The sequence below is a fragment of the Protopterus annectens genome, chromosome 1.part0 (genome assembly GCF_019279795.1).
Source record: "Protopterus annectens isolate FY-2018-M chromosome 1.part0, PAN1.0, whole genome shotgun sequence".
Lineage (NCBI taxonomy): Eukaryota > Metazoa > Chordata > Ceratodontiformes > Protopteridae > Protopterus > Protopterus annectens.
The window spans coordinates 1,176,700,935-1,176,718,095 of record NC_056725.1 but is presented as its reverse complement, the minus strand read 5'-3'; the positions used below and the strand labels follow the sequence as shown (position 1 = coordinate 1,176,718,095).

Genomic DNA, 17,161 nt, shown 5'->3' with positions numbered 1-17,161 from the left:
CCAGTGCCACATTAACCACAATTAATGGCAGGTTGATGTGTTCCACAGGGCATACACCTGCAACTGGACATGTCCCATGTTTCATCACTCCTGGTTGTAGAAGGACACAACTATCACAGTTCAGTAAAAGGACACCTTACTGGCAGGCTATCTGGGTCACAGTTATACAGCCACATACCGATTCTAGCAAGAGGTAGTCATTAGTGCTAGTGCAACAAGCCAGCATTGTGGCCACAAATCATGGCAGCAAAGAGGCATCCCACACACATCACAGGAGGAAACTGTGTAGGATACAGAATATCCTTCACCTTGGTATGACTGCCTCTGCATCAGGTCACATTCACAAAGTGGGACCCCCTATAATTTTGCAGGATGGAACAGTATATGACATAGGATACCCACCACCTTGCGACCTCTGTTACAAACTCCTATGATACTCCCCATCCAGTATATGTAGACAAACTGTCCCATTATGTTCCCTAGTCACTTGTGCATATGATGACTGAAACCCAATCAACCATCTATCCTTTGTTATACATGATGGAATATCTGACCCACAGTGTGGCTGGCACATGCACTGACCAGCATAGACTGCTATTTACACTACATGTAGCATGTGTTATCTGTGTGACACTGCACTGTCACCACATGCCCATCAGGGCCCATACATCTGGTCTACAGGCTGCTGTTCATGTGCATTACCATCTTATGTATCCATCATTGTCAAATGGGGATTGTGGGGCTGCTGGTTGTTGCTATACCACCGTGCTGTTTTCAGATACTGTTAATACACCTTCCCTCTGGCCATGTGTATGAGGTCTGATCATACCAGTATTCTGGAGCTGGCCTGTTTAGGTCTCATCATCAAGTTATGTAGCACTCAACATGCTAGGACTATCCTGCAGGTTGCAGCTAGAACAAACTGGAGTGCCCTTTTACACATGTCAAGGAAGTGAAAGCTGTGTGACTTTGCATGTGCAGTGCTGTACTGCAATTCAGCTATACTCTGTGTGCTCTATACTCTGTGTGCTCCATACATGTGTCATAAAGTACTGCTCCAGTGGGAATCCAGTTTTGCCTAGAACAAAGTACGAACATGTGTGTAGGGGGTTACTACATTTTGACACACAAGAAATGTAGCTGTAGTCTTTAACATTAGCCACAGTGCCTGCAACTGTCAATTAAAAGGCTGTGTGGAATTTCAGTATGCAGGAAGTGCCAATACAACTGGCATGAATGCTAGACATACGTAAATCATACAAACCGCCTGGATACTGTGTGGAAATGTCAGTACCATCCATGCATATAACACACTGTTTAGCAAGTCAAAGGATCAGAACCTTTCCTTTTCACATATCTCTGTGACTGTGGGTCAGGTGGGTCATTTATTGCTAAATGTTTGTAACTTATGGCACTTGGTACCTCAGGGAGATGGGTAATGTCACAGAAGGCACACATGGCGTTAACAATTTGTGGTGTGCCAGGAAACCACATATAAATCCTCCATATGTATAGCATTATATCAAAGAACTTGTTGAGTGCTCTATAGGAAGAAGATTGTAAACTATTCAATGTGTTCCTAGTTGGTCTCTGAAAAGTCCCCAGTTAGTATGGAAAGGTCACATTCCTACAGATTTCATGAGCGGGCAAAACGTCAACCAAGACCCGCACAACATCCCAATCAGTTTAAAAGGTGATCAATAATCTCTTGATCAGTTAAGCTGTAGTATATTAGCTGCAGATAATCAACTTATGCTGTTGCCAGATCTAGGAACAGGCAAACACTGAAGGGCTATAGTATGCTATTTTGTGACAGCTGCTGTGATTCTGAGTGTTTCTGCTGCATGCAATGACAACATTTTTGCCATGCTTTGTGGCAGGTGTAAAGAGCTGCATTATTTTTTCTACAGATGTCCGACCTGAAGCAATGTTTTCTGCCTACATTTTAATATCATCAAATCCTTATTTTACTATACATTTTCATTTGTATGTCATTATTCAGCCATTTAACTATATTTTACACTGTGCTTCTGGGCTCACTGCAGTGGAGCCCAGCACGGCGTTAAGCATCAGCACTCTTATTTCTGGCACAAGAACACACTACATACTGAGCACACTGTCTATGAATCCTGCCCGTTTATGAATTAAAACAGTGGTTAGCTGCACATTTGATCTAAGGGCTGTTACAAACAATAAAAGAAAACTAGAGGACGTACAAGTGCTCCTAGGGGTTTTGACTGTCTAAGTGTATAAAATGCTACAGTGGCAAATATGATACGAGTCACCCCACCTTTATATTTGGCCAGTCTGATTTTTGTTACAGTAGATACGAATGACCTTTTTACTGTCATTCCCCATGAAACTGGCATGCAATGGGTTAATGAATTTTTGAGTAAACATACCAACTGGGATACTTCCATGATATATAAAATTGTTACTTTGCTAGAGATGATTTTACAAAGTAACTTTGTTTACTTTGAAGGTTCCTTCTTCCACCAGAAATCTGGCGTAGTGATGGGTGCGGCTTGTGCCCCTGTCTACGCCAATATAATAATGGCTTACTGGGAAGAAAATTTTGTATTACAGTCTGGTTATAATACAAAATGGAACCTATACTACAGATACTTTGATGACATCTTTATTTTTTGGACTTCAACCGTTGAAGAGATATGTGAATTTATGAACGATCTTGATAGCATCACTGAATTTTTAAAGTTTGCATCTAACCATTCCAAAGAAAAGTAACTTTTTGGATGTTGTCTTGTTCAAAGACAGACAAAATAAAAAGTTCACCTCTAGTAGTTACAGGAAGGCCACCTACTCAAACACAGGGTTACATTTTTCCAGCTGTCATCCTTACCATCAGAAAAAAGCTATAGTAAAGGGGCAGATGATAAGGGCAGCTAGAAAAAATAAATAAATTAAAAAATATGTTACTCTCCAGAGGATATCCTTGCAAATTAATAACCAGTGTTATGACTGAGGTGGCAAGGAAAAGAGAAGAGGGGCTATACAACCCCCTTCTTGGTAGTGTCAAAAATGACCTGCAAGGTGACAGTGGTAAAGAACTAAGTAAGGATTTTATTACTACCTTTAATCCCCATGGTAAGCAAGTTAGAAGCATGTTACAACAGAACTGGTATATCTTTAGAGTGGATGATGTACTACTCAGCTCTTTGGGGAATGACCCAAACGTTGTATACAAAAGGGACGGGAATTTTAAAGACATGTTGGAATCAAATTTTAGGAAACTAGGATATAATGGGGGCTCAAACAAAGGTACTTTTAAATGTGGTGCATGTGCACAATTTCAACACATTTTACAAGGGAACAAGGTGTTTCTGAATAGTAAAGAATGGGTCAACAAATATGCTTACTACAATTGCACCATTAAGAGAGTGGTTTATGCTGCAAAATGTCAGGTATGTGTAGGTTTCTAAATAGGAAAGACAGGAAGGAATCTTACAAAACAGAATTACGAGTATACTTATGACACAGACAGACAAAATGGTAGAAGTGCATTGGGAAGGCATATTAGTGACAACACTGGGCATTTTTTTTAATTTTGGGTGTTGGATTCTATACATCTGGACTTGAGAGGGGGCCATGGAAGTTAAAATTGGGTGCACTTGAACTAAAGTGGCAGCTATTGATTGCCGCAGACAAACTTAGTGCCCTCAATTAAACTATTTATATAAACAGCATTCTAAAATTAAAACAACTGGAATTACAGGATGTCAAACATTATTTTTTATTATAAAATTCATGTATTTATTTGCTGGAGACGTTTTAAGTGGTATAATTTTAATGAATTAATTGATGTTGCAATTAATTAGATGATGTCATATTTTTTGTATTAAAAACACAGTTTCAATTGTGTACTTTATTCTGAGGAAGTCCTTGATTGTCTCGAATGAAAACGCTTAATCTTATTTGTGCACTGTGTTTCAATAATAAATTTTTAGTATGTTTTTAACTCCGCTCCCTGTGGCTGAGCTGTCGCTTTCAAGCTGTGACTTTCTATTTTGCAGTCCGGTTCCAGAGACGGTATTTGTTTTTTTGCTCTGCTGAAAGAAGACAAATGTTTCCATGGCTATGGTCTCTTCTTCCACTCTCTATCTTTAACATTCAGCAGGTCTCAGCTTGCATAATCTCACTACTTTACACTCTCTCCTAAAATAGTAATAGTTAGTTAAGGCAGTGACCCTGGTTTCAGAAGCATAGCTCAGTTTACTGGCAGTGTTTGCACATACTGTTCATTAACAACTAGCTTCAGAATAATACTGAGAATATAATAAAAAGCATAACATAAGAGATTGCTTGAACATTCATTAATAATGTAAGAAAGATTCCTAAAATTTTGCAATTTGAATAATTTCTAATAAAACAACTCAAGTCAGGTAATCTGTAAAAGAGGGTGGCAATTTTTTGTCCAATAATGAAATATTTTTTTTTTTTTAAAAACTGTTAAACATATCAATCACCTTTTGATACATGCAGGTTCTACACTGTAATACCAGAGGCATATCAATATGGGCAAAGAAAGGAAAGTGGTTATGTTAATAACAAAAAATAAAATGTACTCCTGTCATATGATTTTTTAATTGAACAATAAAAAAAGATTTACAATTATAGTAATCATATTTTGACATTCTGTACAATTTCTACAGCTAGCCAAAACTTAGTAAGGACCAGTTTTTCATTTAGGCACAACTTATGCAAAAGATTTCCATATGCATGGATTAGTGCTGACAGCCTTCCAGAGAAATGTGGACCCTGGTGCTGAAAGACTGGGTGACCCACATGCAAAGACTGGCTTGCAGATATATTGCTGATGTGGTGAGCAGGACAACTGTTTTAGGACAGGGACAGACTGCACAGATGAAAGAGGTCTTTCTACTGGAAGCAGGCATTCCTCAACTCTGTCCAAGTGGTGTATATAAAATGAGGGGCCGATGCCTTTTTGGAAATATGCCTGAACCCATATTTTCCCCTACAGAATACACAAAGCTACAACTCCTAAGCAACATACATTATAAGTTACCATTCTACATGATACGTATGCAAAATAAAATTCAAGTGCACTACTTTCAAATGATGGCAACTCATTATTTAAATATTTACCGTGCCAGTTGGTTAGGTTCCTTGCCATTAGTTTCTTAAATGAATGAGAAGTGCATGTTTAACTTCTGGGAGTAAATCATGACAGTTTAATTTGACAGTTGACTATTTCTTTTTTTTCAGAAATTATTCCTGCTGGAATGCTTCATCAGACAATAAAAAGGGTTAGTACTCGTGCTCATTTGGGGACAATTTATTGATTTTATTTTATTTTACATTTGTTGACTGGGCTAGTCTAACAGGATACATGTCCATTTTCAGTACAGGCCCGGGGAGAAAAGCTCCACTTTTAAACTAGATAAAGTCAAGACAATACAAAATAGATACATGCAATATGTAAAGTAAATAAGAATTTTTTCTCAACTTAAGTTATACAGAACTAAAAATATACAGATTTTGAGTACTGGGTTTAATAAGGTAAAATACAGTATTATGACCAAGGGAAAGAGCTAGATCATTCAATATTAGTATAATGGGTATGAATGAGTGCCTTTGAAATGATATAAAAAGGTAATGAAAGGTGTAGAACACAGGGAAGTAGGAGAAATTATGGAGGATAAGTACATGAGGAAGTAATTATAGTCATAGTGAAAGAAACAGATTGGTTTATGTACGAGGTGGGAAGATAAGAGTTCACCGAGTAAGGAATATGTAGTAAGGAGCATGCTCAGTGATAGCATGATGGGAATAAGATACTAGGATGGGGAAGAGTGATGAAATTGCTAAATACTTCAAAGTGGGTTAAGGAGGAGATATATAGAAAAGGTTATGGTGGGGAGGGGGTTAGTCAGGGTCAGTACAAGGACAAAGCCATTGTGTTTTTAAGTGAATTTTTAGTTGATTTTTAAAGAGAGGTAATGATGAAAGAGATGTAAGCTTAGTGGGAAGTTTGTTCCAAATCTTCCCCACAGAATTAAAGAAAAGAGAATCACTTGCCTTGTTGTGCGATTTCTGGGTGATAACCAGTAGTTTATCTGCTGAGTGAAGGTTAGAAATGTTTGTGTAGGGGGAGATGAGGCTACTGAGAATAGGAGTATTACTAGGCTGGTACAGTATTTTATGAGTAATGGAGAGTTGTTGACATTTTAGCTGGTTATTTAGTTCAAGCCATCCTAGAAGTTTTAGGTTTAGACAGTGATGTGTTCTAAATGAGGACCCAGTAGCAAACCTGGCAATATTGTTATAAGAAGTAGACAGTTTGTTTAGGTTGCTTTTGGAAAGATTAGTATAAACTGGGGAGGCATAGAAGAGAGTGGAGATCAGATGGGTCTGGGCAATAGTAGTTCTGGCTTCTGGCGTAAGAAAAGGTTTTATCCTATATAAGGATCCAAGTTTTCTGTTTACAGTTTTGATGGTAGCATTAATATGAGCGTCAAAGTTGAGGTTGTGGTCAATCAATACACCTAAGCGTTTTGTAGTTGGGTCAGGAGCTATGATTGTACCATTGATGGAGGTAATAGAGACGTCTAGTAGGGTGGATTTGTTAGTTGGAGTAAATAGTAATAGTTTGGTTTTTTTGGCGTTAAGAAGGAGATTATGTTGTTGGAACCAGTTTTCTACTTGGTTGAATACTGATTGGGTGATGGCATGGAGTTCAGATAAAGTGGTTGCTTTACAAATCAAAGTGGAGTCATCTGCGTATTGTATGCAGGTAGGTAGAGGTAGATTAGTAGAAAGGTCGTTAATGAATATGGATAAGAGTAGAGGTCCCAGGATAGAGCCCTATGGGACACCAAGGGTAATAGGGAGATGTTTGGATAGGTTATTATCCCAAAGGACAGCTTGCTATCTATTGTGCATATAGGATTTGAACCACTGTAATACCTGTGTGACAATTGAGAATGAGTTGAGTGTATTGAGTAGTAATTGATGGTTGACCATATCAAAAGCTTTAGAGAGATCAATGAACAGAGCAGAGGAGAGCATATTATTGTTACAATGTTTATTAATACAGTCTGTAAAGGATAGGAGAGCAGTGTTGGTACTGTGGAATGGTCTAAAACCATGTTGACAGTCAGCTAGAAGGTTATATTGGAGAATGTGGTCAAGAATTTGTTGGTGGATACATTTTTTCCATAATTTTGGCTAGTGGTGATAGTAGGGCTATGGGCCGAACGTTGGAGAGTTCAGTTGAGTTCCCTCCTTTGTGAAGTGGGATTATGTGAGAGATTTTCCATAGTGAAGGAATGGAGCCTTCAGTTATGGTTCTATTAATTAGAATAGAGATGGGGTAGGCAAGAGCTTTAGCAGCAGTTTGAAGGTATTCAGGTGGTAGAAGATCGGCTGAGGGTGTACAGGGTTTGAGTTTATGAAGCAGAGCATAGATGAGGGCTGTAGGAATAGGTTTTAAGTGAAAGGTAGGTGGTAAGGTAGTGGGGGAGGACGATATGGTAGGGCTGAGAGGTGGTAGGGAGTTAGCTAGAGATTGGACAGTTTCAGTAAAAAAGCTGTTGAAAGCATCAGCAATCTCATTTGGAGAGTTTTGGGAGAGACCAGATGGGGTGGGTGTTTTGGAGTGTCCTGGATGTAAGAGTTTATTTATGCCTGACCAGAAGCTTTGGGGTTGACTATGGTGATTTTGTTGGGAGTTTGAAGAAATAGTTTTTTTTATCCTGAAGTATTTATTTTTTTGGTGGCATTTCCTAGTTGTCTAAAGTGCTGCTGATCAATTGGGTCTTTGGTGTTTCTCCATTTGGACCAGATTTTATTTCTTTGTAGGATTTGTTGTCTGGTTTCTTTAGTGAGCCATGGGGCTGCTTTGCATCTAGTTCTTATGGAGCATGAGGGGGCATGGAATTCTAAAATTTGTAGGAATTTGGAGTTAAAATGGGATACTGCTTCGTCAATTGGCAGGTGCCTTAAGGGTGACCAGTCACAGGCTTGAAGCTCAACCTGAAAATTAAGTGGATTAATTTTTTTTTTTGTTGCGGGTGATTTTAAAGGTAGGTTGATTTGGAATATAGGATTTTTGTCGAGATAGTTAGGTTAGAGTGGTCACTAATATCATCAGGAAGGACACCTACTTTGTAAGAGAGAGAGTGGCAGTTTATTAAGATCCAGTCTAATATACTTTCCTTGCTGGTGGGTTTATGGATTCTAGTGGGGGTGGTAATAGTTTGAGAGAAGCCGTAGAGGTTTATATGGGTTGTGGGTTCTAGAGTGGTACAGGAGTTCCAGTCTATATTAAAATCACCGAGTACTATGGTTTCTTGAGGGAAGGATGTAGAAAGCCAGCAGAGGATACTTTCTATGATGCTAATGTTATTGCCTAGGGGTAGGTAGGAGCATATTATGTTAATATATTTAGTATTATTGAGCTGGAGCTTGGCAATAAGAATTTCCACATTGGTTTCTAGAGGGGGTTGTTCCAGTATGGATGTGACCTGTAAATGAGATTTGTGCAATATTGCTACCCCACCACCATTTTTGGTAGTTCGGTCTAACCTCAGGATGTTATAACCAGGTGGGAGTATTTCATTGTCTTTTGTAACAGGTTTAAGCCAGGTTTCAGTTAAGCATAGGATATCAAAAGAGTGAGTATCTAGTAGAGCGTGCAGTTGGCTTACTTTATTGTCACTCCTTATATTGAGATGAGCTATGAGTAGTGAATTAGTGGGAGTGAAGGGGGGGGTGAGCTGTCTTAGGGTGTTGTTATAAGGTCCTGGGTTGGGATGAATGTCCCCGTGAAGGAGAGGATATTTGAGAGGACTATATGGATGCTTCAGTGGTTTAGTGTAGTTAAGTTGCGCTTTCCTAAAATGTGTAAATGTAAAATGGGCTACTCTGTGGTATTTAGGTGATAGATAGGATGAGGTGGATGTTATGTTAGAATGGCTAAGGATTTCAAGATGTATTATTAATGCTTGTTTAAGGGATTGGTGAGAAGATGAGAATTGTAGGTTTTCATAATGAGTGAGAGTATAGGGAATAGAGAGGATAGATAATAGTAAAAGTAGGAGTGGTAGTTTAATGTAAATGAGTGAATAAGTAAAGGGCATGGTGAAGGAGATGATAAAATGTAATAGGGAATTAGGAGGTTGGAGTAAATGAGGGTGTGGACTAAATAGGTGTGAAAGAGGTAAGGGAGAGTGATTATCAGTATGTGAGTGGCTGTGTAAGTGGTAGGTCTGTAAAGAGTGGTGAAAGATTATTTGATAGGAGTGAGGGGGAGTGGCTTGGTAAGTATAAAGGTAGGACCACTGGGGGTGGGTGGGAATTGGGGGTAGGGTAGGGGAGCGGAGTGAGCCCGCAGGGCGAACGGAGCAGGTTACAGAAGGCAAGTAAGAGTCTACAGAGACAATCAGGGAGCCGCAGACTCCTTAGGTGTCACTGGGTGAGTAGAGTGTGGTAATGCAGGAGAGAGGTAGTGAGTGATTGTGGAATAAAGGGAAGAAAAACAGAGTACAGCTAGATAGTGGGGAGAAGAAAAGGTACTAGTACAGTGAAAGTAGCAAGAGGATTTTCAGCTTGTCAAGGGATAAGAGCTATAAAAGTATTAAGAATAGATAGTTGGGAATGCGGAGTTCAAGGTGTAACTCTAGACTGGAATTTGGTGCCACCTAGTGGGCAGAAAGTATAGTAGACGAAGGTAACAGTATTAGATACAGCTAGAAAAAGGAGTTACAGATAAAAGTAGGTAAGGGGGTGAAAAAAGGCAAATTGCTATTGGGGTGTAGAGGAGAAAATATTTGCTGTTGGTTTCCCTGCTCGCTAGCTTAGTTTTTCTTGTTGCTAGGTAGTTATAAATAAATACATAATGTATATAAATATATAATTTAACATCCTTTGTAATATAATATAGCCATGACATCTGACACAGGGGAGAGTTGCACAAGGATTTACTTCAAACTAGTCGGGTTTGATAACAAGGACAAAACCCAAGGAATGAAACACACATGCCATAAGGACAAACTCTTACATAACTTCCACCCCTCATAGATATTACTGGTATTACATCGTGTAAACATGTACATGTATTTCTTCATTAATTTTTATTTCTGGGTGGTATGTTCACTTTAATAACATGAATGACTATTTAGGTGCACCTTTATATTGCATGGAAGACCTGCTGTTTGTTAGGTACACTTCAGTGTATTTTTATCTACCTTTCAAACAATAAAGTTTAATTTTATGTAACATATACAACAGACAGAAGTTCTGTTGTATATTTAAAGCTTGTTGGCATAGTTCTAGGTATATGTAAGCATATGTGCTTATTTTTCCCATATGCACCCTTATTGGAGAGGGGTGTACCTCAGTTAAGAATATTGTGTTTAAACAGTCTCTCTCCATTCCTTAGAAAGAAAACATTTGTATTTTTGGACACAACACAATTTATATTTTATTTGTTCTGAAAGAGTTTTTTAGTTTTTTGAATCCCTTTTCTAGACAGCATTTTGAAACTTGTTGTGGACACATGGCTGAACAAAAACAGAATTAATTCTGACTACTGCAGAAGCTGTTCATGCCATGTCATCCTGCATTGCTCATTAGCATTAACACAGATGTCCAGATTCCAAAAGAGTTTGTCTCAGTGCAAGTCTGCCCTGATTACGACAGACATGCTCTCAGTGTAAGTGATTAACTTTGGTATAAGATCTATCTATAAATAGGCTTACTCCACGGGCCAGATTCCAAAAGACCTACCCTAAGTCTGCTCTCAGTGTAAGTGGTCAATTAACACTCACAGGAAGTCTTTTAGAATCAAGCTGAGAGATTGTGACTCATTGACTTGATAAGGTAAACTGCATAACTTCATGCATGGTAAAATTTACAAATAACTCACATTCAGGTGAGTGAAATGTAGGATTTACCCATTGCTGGTGTGCTTTCGTCACGTGGGTGAAGTTTAAGTAATCAGACAAAGCCAGCTTTGGGCAAAACTATCTTTACCAAGCATATACCCTGCTTCTAATCTACTGTTAGCAGTGCTATATTGGCCAGCTGCTCCAGCAGCATGCCAAGGTGTTTACGAGTGTAATTAACTCTTGTTCTGTGCTGGTTATCAATAACCTGAAACTATCCACATTCCCTCACTGACGAGCTGCAACCCTACGGAAACCACAGAAGACATGCCTGATCTCATCTTATTCAGACACAATGTGTGTCAACACTGAAAACAGCCGTTCAGCCCCTTAAGCAGCATGCAAAAAACATAACTGTACTTTCATACTTTTATGGAGCTTAGTAGTGGAATGCTGGGAGCTCCAATTCTCTTGTGTGACTTTTTACATGATAAGCATACATTGACTGGGCATGTGTGGTCACATGTAATGTGGAAATAGGAAGGACAGGAATGGAATAGTAAGATTTGCTGTGAGAGACTTTCAGGAAAATCTAGTAAAGCCCATGCATAGACAGAAACAAATTTTTGTGTGCGACACTGAAGGACAAATTTGTGTGTTTGCCATGTTTAACTAATCAGGGCAGGGAAGAGCACAGTCAAGCTAATTGTTAAATGTAATAAAAAACCTTCTGAAAAAAGCTACAGAGTTTGATGCAGTGCCATTCAAATTTCAAAAACCACTTGAGCACACAGAACTAACTTGTTGCAAGTCTTAAATGAAAGATGATTTAAACAAACAAGTAAGATTTTTAAATGTGTCTTGTAAAAATCATTTGGAAAGTGAATAATAAATATACTGAAAATTCAGTACTTATTAGAAACACAAATGCAGATGAACACAGGCTAGATTTGACTGTACAGTACATCAATTTTTTCAGCTGTGAAAGATAGAGTAGTCAAAAATGTTTATTTTAATAAAATATTAGTTGAGTCATGCATTTGAAAAAAATGCCATGGGATGTGTGGATGGATTTACTTGGTAATATAAAAGTCTTTTGACAATGTTAAGTTTGAATATTACATAGTTCAATCCAAATGTATTGCTTTCCACAGGTAACGGTGAGATGGATATATTACAAGTATGACACTTCTGTAAATCTGGCAGGGTGTAGTAAATGGATATGTAATGGGATAGAGACTAAGGTGTGAACTAAATCAATAATGCTCTTGGAGCTTATTAATTGTAGCATTATATGTAATAGATAGTTATACTAGACAAGTGCATTAGACAGCAGGTTAAGTACTGGAGTACAGGTTTCCCGTTAGTGTGACAATTACATATGGTCTGCATGAATCAATGTGGACCTGGGGGTTGGCATAATGGCTAGATTATCACCTTTCATGGAAATTATCTAGGCTTAAAATGACATCTAGCATAGTGCTTACATATGAATCAACCAGGAATAAGCTAGTCAAAAAGCAGGGAAGCTTACAGTAGGGACGGAAGAAAATAAAATGGACAGGAATATTTAGAAGTTATTTATGGTTTGGGGAAAATGGGGATATACGGATATATATGTGCTTCTTTTTTTTTTTTTTTTTTTGCAAGTCAAACTCCATAAAAGATGACAAGAATGAGTGAAGGGACAGAGATATCAGAGAAGGAAAGAGAATTCTAAAATAGGAGTGTCAACAAAAAAAGAAGTTTAAGGCATTAAAAGGAGTAAATAATACAAATGCTGCTAGGAAAAACGAAGATTATAGACGCCTCTACACTAGGTTAAGGATAAGAGTTTCTAAAAAAAAATAGCAAAACAGTCAGGAGCATAAAGAAAGTTTAAAGACATTATGGTATATACAACATACACCATAGACTATATAGGACTATATAGGAAGTGAAAAACCAGCTGGTTCCTGAACCAAACAGGAATCAGTTACTCAAAGTGGCACTCACCCTCATTCATTACCTGGTTCAGGAACCAGCTGATTTTTCACTTCCTATATAATCTATGGTTTATGTTGTATAAATATCTGAAGAAGTTGGGCTATGTAGCCTGACGAAAAGTGCTTTATGTGATTTCTTGTTGCAATAAATAGTACGTCATTTTCTCGTGCTTGCAGGATTTATTTATTTGGGCAGCTGGATACACCGTGCAGCTTCTTCTTTTGAGACTTTCAAACCCAGCAGAGCAATGATGGCACTCCAAGGTCTTCCTAGATTACTAAATCATAAAGAATGTAAAATTCCCATTCTTCCTGATTGAAAAACATGGAGGCACAATAAGGGCCATCAGCAATGTGTAAATCACACGGCCCCCAATTCTGAGCAAGTACATCTCTCCAAAGTACATTATAAAGAGTTTGTATGTAAATGTTATTCCACAAGAGCAATTACAAATCTGTAAAACTTAGTGAAGGACAACAGCAGTCTACAGGCTTACCAAAACAACTGCATACAAGCCTATTCTCATCAGAAGACTTTGCAATGTGAAGTTATGTAATAGATATAGACAACAAAAATGCCTCAGATATTCAAAAGGCAGCTAAAAAGTAATGGTCAGTTAAAAAGGCTTAACAACGGCACAGAAAAAATGAAGGACCAAGCAGACAACATAGACAGTAGGAAATTGTGCAGCAAGGGGAAAAAAAGCTACCTAAACAGGTCAGTGAATGTCATTAAAGGCAATGTGTGAGCACATCTGGTCTAGAAAGTCTACAGTTAAAGAGCAGATTAGTAAGTGATGTCACTAAGAAAAGCCACACAAACAGTGGTAGCTGCAACAGCAGGCCACATTCGGGGTAACAAACCATCAATGCACAAAAGTAAAAGCAAAATAACAGAAAATCATATGTGGTGCAAAGCTAATGGTAATGCCAAGCTAAAGGAAACCATTTTGAGAATGTCAGGCTAAATGCAATAATGTTACTTGCTTTTTTTTTCTTCTGTACTGCAAGTTCTCATGGTAAAAAGAATACATTCTTGTTCATCAAAAAAAAATGTCAAAGGAGAGGTAGAGCTGCTGATCCTCTAAACATGATGGTAATTTTTCTTATATAACAAACAAGGATAAAAGAGCAGTAGAATGTAATGGCATAACAGCATTTAGATACCATTGATATTCAATTATTCAATAAAATGAAATGCATTTTGACAAACCTTGGTGACCGTTACGCTAGTTTATGACATATTTCCTTACTAATGATGATGTAAAGGACACTGGGAATGGCAAAGAATTTTTTGTTATAGAACTGTACGATATTGCAGTTGAAGTTGTTGTTATTGCTGATGACGCTTGTTTGTGGCATTACTCCATCTGTAAGTAATTAGTATGTCAGGGACAGTTGTACCAGTTATCTATGGAAACTGGATTCCTGAAGCTAGTTTTCTCTGTATGCAGCCCATGTTTCTTGTACTTTCTTTTAATTTTCCTTGTCTGCCAACCTGCCTACATTTTACTCTATACTAGAACTATTCTATTATTTACATAAATTTCATTTATTTACATTTAATTTCTTCTGGACGGTATTTATTATAAGAGCATACACAAACTGTCCATTTGAAAACAGCATGACAATTATTTACACTATCGGGTAACAAATTGAAGGCACAATGTTTTGAGACTGCTTTGGCCAACTACCAGTAAGAAATATTAACTAGTGATAACATCAGCAGGTAACTGGAAGACTCTGACTTTCTCAAAATAGTGTGAGCACTACCAAGTCAGGAAAAAAAAGCTGTAGGGAACCGTTACATGTATGTATGACCATGTTTGTGAAAGGTAGTTTCCGTCGATAGAGGACACTGGGAAACATTTGCTCTGTAAGTGAATATAGTGATTAATTTGAGCATGGAGATTGGAAAACTATAATCAGGACAGCAGTGCATATTCCATCTATGATCTTGGCACCCAGTTGCACGTTGGAAAGTAGTTTTTGAAACAGATTTCTGTGCACTTTCTTTACTCTTAAGCTATGATAGCAGTACAAACTGCTTTTCCAATTTGTCTACTAGCTAAAGTAAGAATTTCTATGTATAGCTTGTCATATCTGGAAAGTGTTGTGTATTGTCTTACCTTGTACTGTCATATTTACTCAGAGTGTATGCAATATGCTGTCTTTTAGTCACAATGTTATTCTGCCTGTAATTGAATATTACATCTAAATCTTTAAGATGTTAAGAATGCATGTAATTGGAGCTTTTCTCCCTGGGCCTCTGCTGAAAATGGACCTGTATCCAGTCAGACTCTCCTGGTTAACAAATGTAAAATAAATAAACATTTCAAACTCTATGGTGTTAGGTACCACTCATATCTGGTGTAGTAGTGAACTGGCTCTACACACAAGATAACAAGTCTGCTGCAGCAAAACCTTTTGCGCAATGACGAGTGTTTGGTATTTATGACTTGCTGATTTATTTGAAATTGCCAACAAAAACAAATTATTCTGGGATACAAAATATAAATCATCTTGATATGATACAAAACTTAATGTAGAATCATCTTAATGTAGAAATAATTTACTCAAAGACAGAAACTGATAAGCCAAATACAATCAGGTAATTTACTGATGCCCTAAAAAGAACCAGGAATCAAACATCAAGATACATATCTTACTGTCTCTGCAACATTTTATTAATATCTAATAATAATAATAATAATTTCCTACCCGATTACAGTTGTGGAGACAAGAAAAAAAAAACAGACCACTGCAGGTACTAGTTCTCAGTTTCCTAGCTGACAAAAGCCCAAAACGAATCTAATGTAAATGATAACACGCCATCACTAACTTTACTGCAGGCTTCAATGCACTGTAATACCACATCAAAAGAAGCTTCAACATCAGGGATGCCACTGACACAGGATCTGGCACACGTTAAAATATCAGTCACTTAGCACCGTTACCCATCTTATGTACTTCCCAAGACAATGCAAAACAGTTACCATACATAACCAGAACAGAAACGATGTTTTAGCAAAAGACTTTCTGTCGATTGCAGACAATGCAACAATTTTACAAATAAGGTACTGATAAATAGATTTTATCTAACTTGCAACTGTATGTTGTCAACTTACCTAGCTGTACTTAATAATGGATGTTTGGTTCCCACTAACTTTCTAACCTCTAAAGCAACATTACTAAGCTCATCACTCAGTAAGCATCGCAAACTCATAAATGAAGTCGGATACCCTACTATTTTCTCCGCATCCGAAACAACTTTATTCCAACTGGCAGCAGATGAACCAGAGAATATGTTTAAGCATCTGCACCATGTCTTCAGAACGGGGACAAGCCTCCTACTTGTCATTGTAAGCAGCATGTTAGGCTCCAGCTCAAGTTTACTTTCCTGAAACCGCTGTTGGTGACGTGCCTTGGACGCAATAGAGTAAGCGTCAAGACGCTCGCGCATGCTCTGTTTTACTACTTAAACTATCAGAGTGGCTCGTGAACCTGTAATAACTTCAGGAGCTACCTCTGCCAATCGTGAGCGGACAGTTGATCTGCTGTGGCGACCCCTAACCGGGAAAAGCCGAAAGAAGAAGAAACTACAAACAATGTGCTGTGAGTGTCGGAGTAATCTTTAGCAACGTAGGACATTAAGTAGAAATAGCTTCAGTTATAGTAACAGCGTTTGGAACTGGGATGGATTACAGTAATACGAATACATATGGAGCTCTACCATTTGGTTCCGAATCTGTGAAAACAATAACTATGAAGCACTTTTCCTGACAAAAGAAACACACTTAATTCAGTACCTCTAAGCTAGAGTCACGCAGGAGTACGGTTCTCAACCTGCTGTTTCCAAAATGTGGAGCATTACATCATATTGTGGTCGGTAGAAGAAATTAACAAAATATGAAGCACTTCATTAGCAGTTTCTACTTGAAAGTTCACAGGCAGAATGATTTACTTAATAACCGTGTCTTTATACTTATTAAAATGGTTACTCAATGGATTTGTGACTGCTTGGTACTTCCATTGTGGAACACAGCTGAGACAAAACAAGGGAAGTTCCTCATTGTGAGGGACAGGAAGGAGTTATACGCTGGGATATAATAGCAACCAGAACCTAAAAAGTTTAGACTCTGGGAAACAAACACGCGCGGGGAAGTGTAACGGCTTTTAAAGCATTTAGTTCCCCATCATAGGGACTTATTCACCGCTGCCTGTGTGGCAGACCAAAGTGTTTTACAGCTTAGAAATGTGCACTCCTTTTTTCAGTATATATAATGTATCAGAAATATGAATAATAATCTG

At 38.0% G+C, this 17,161-nt stretch overlaps 1 protein-coding gene across 1 annotated transcript in view; it reads right to left on the bottom strand.

The window, feature by feature from the left end:
• Positions 1-16,313, bottom strand: part of PDSS2 (decaprenyl diphosphate synthase subunit 2) — a 1,587,149-nt gene extending 1,570,836 nt beyond the window's left edge. The window contains exon 1 of the mRNA XM_044069781.1: positions 15,979-16,313. Within this exon, the coding sequence (XP_043925716.1) occupies positions 15,979-16,313 (335 nt within the window). The remainder of the gene's footprint in view (positions 1-15,978) is intronic.
• Positions 16,314-17,161: the final 848 nt, after the last annotated feature.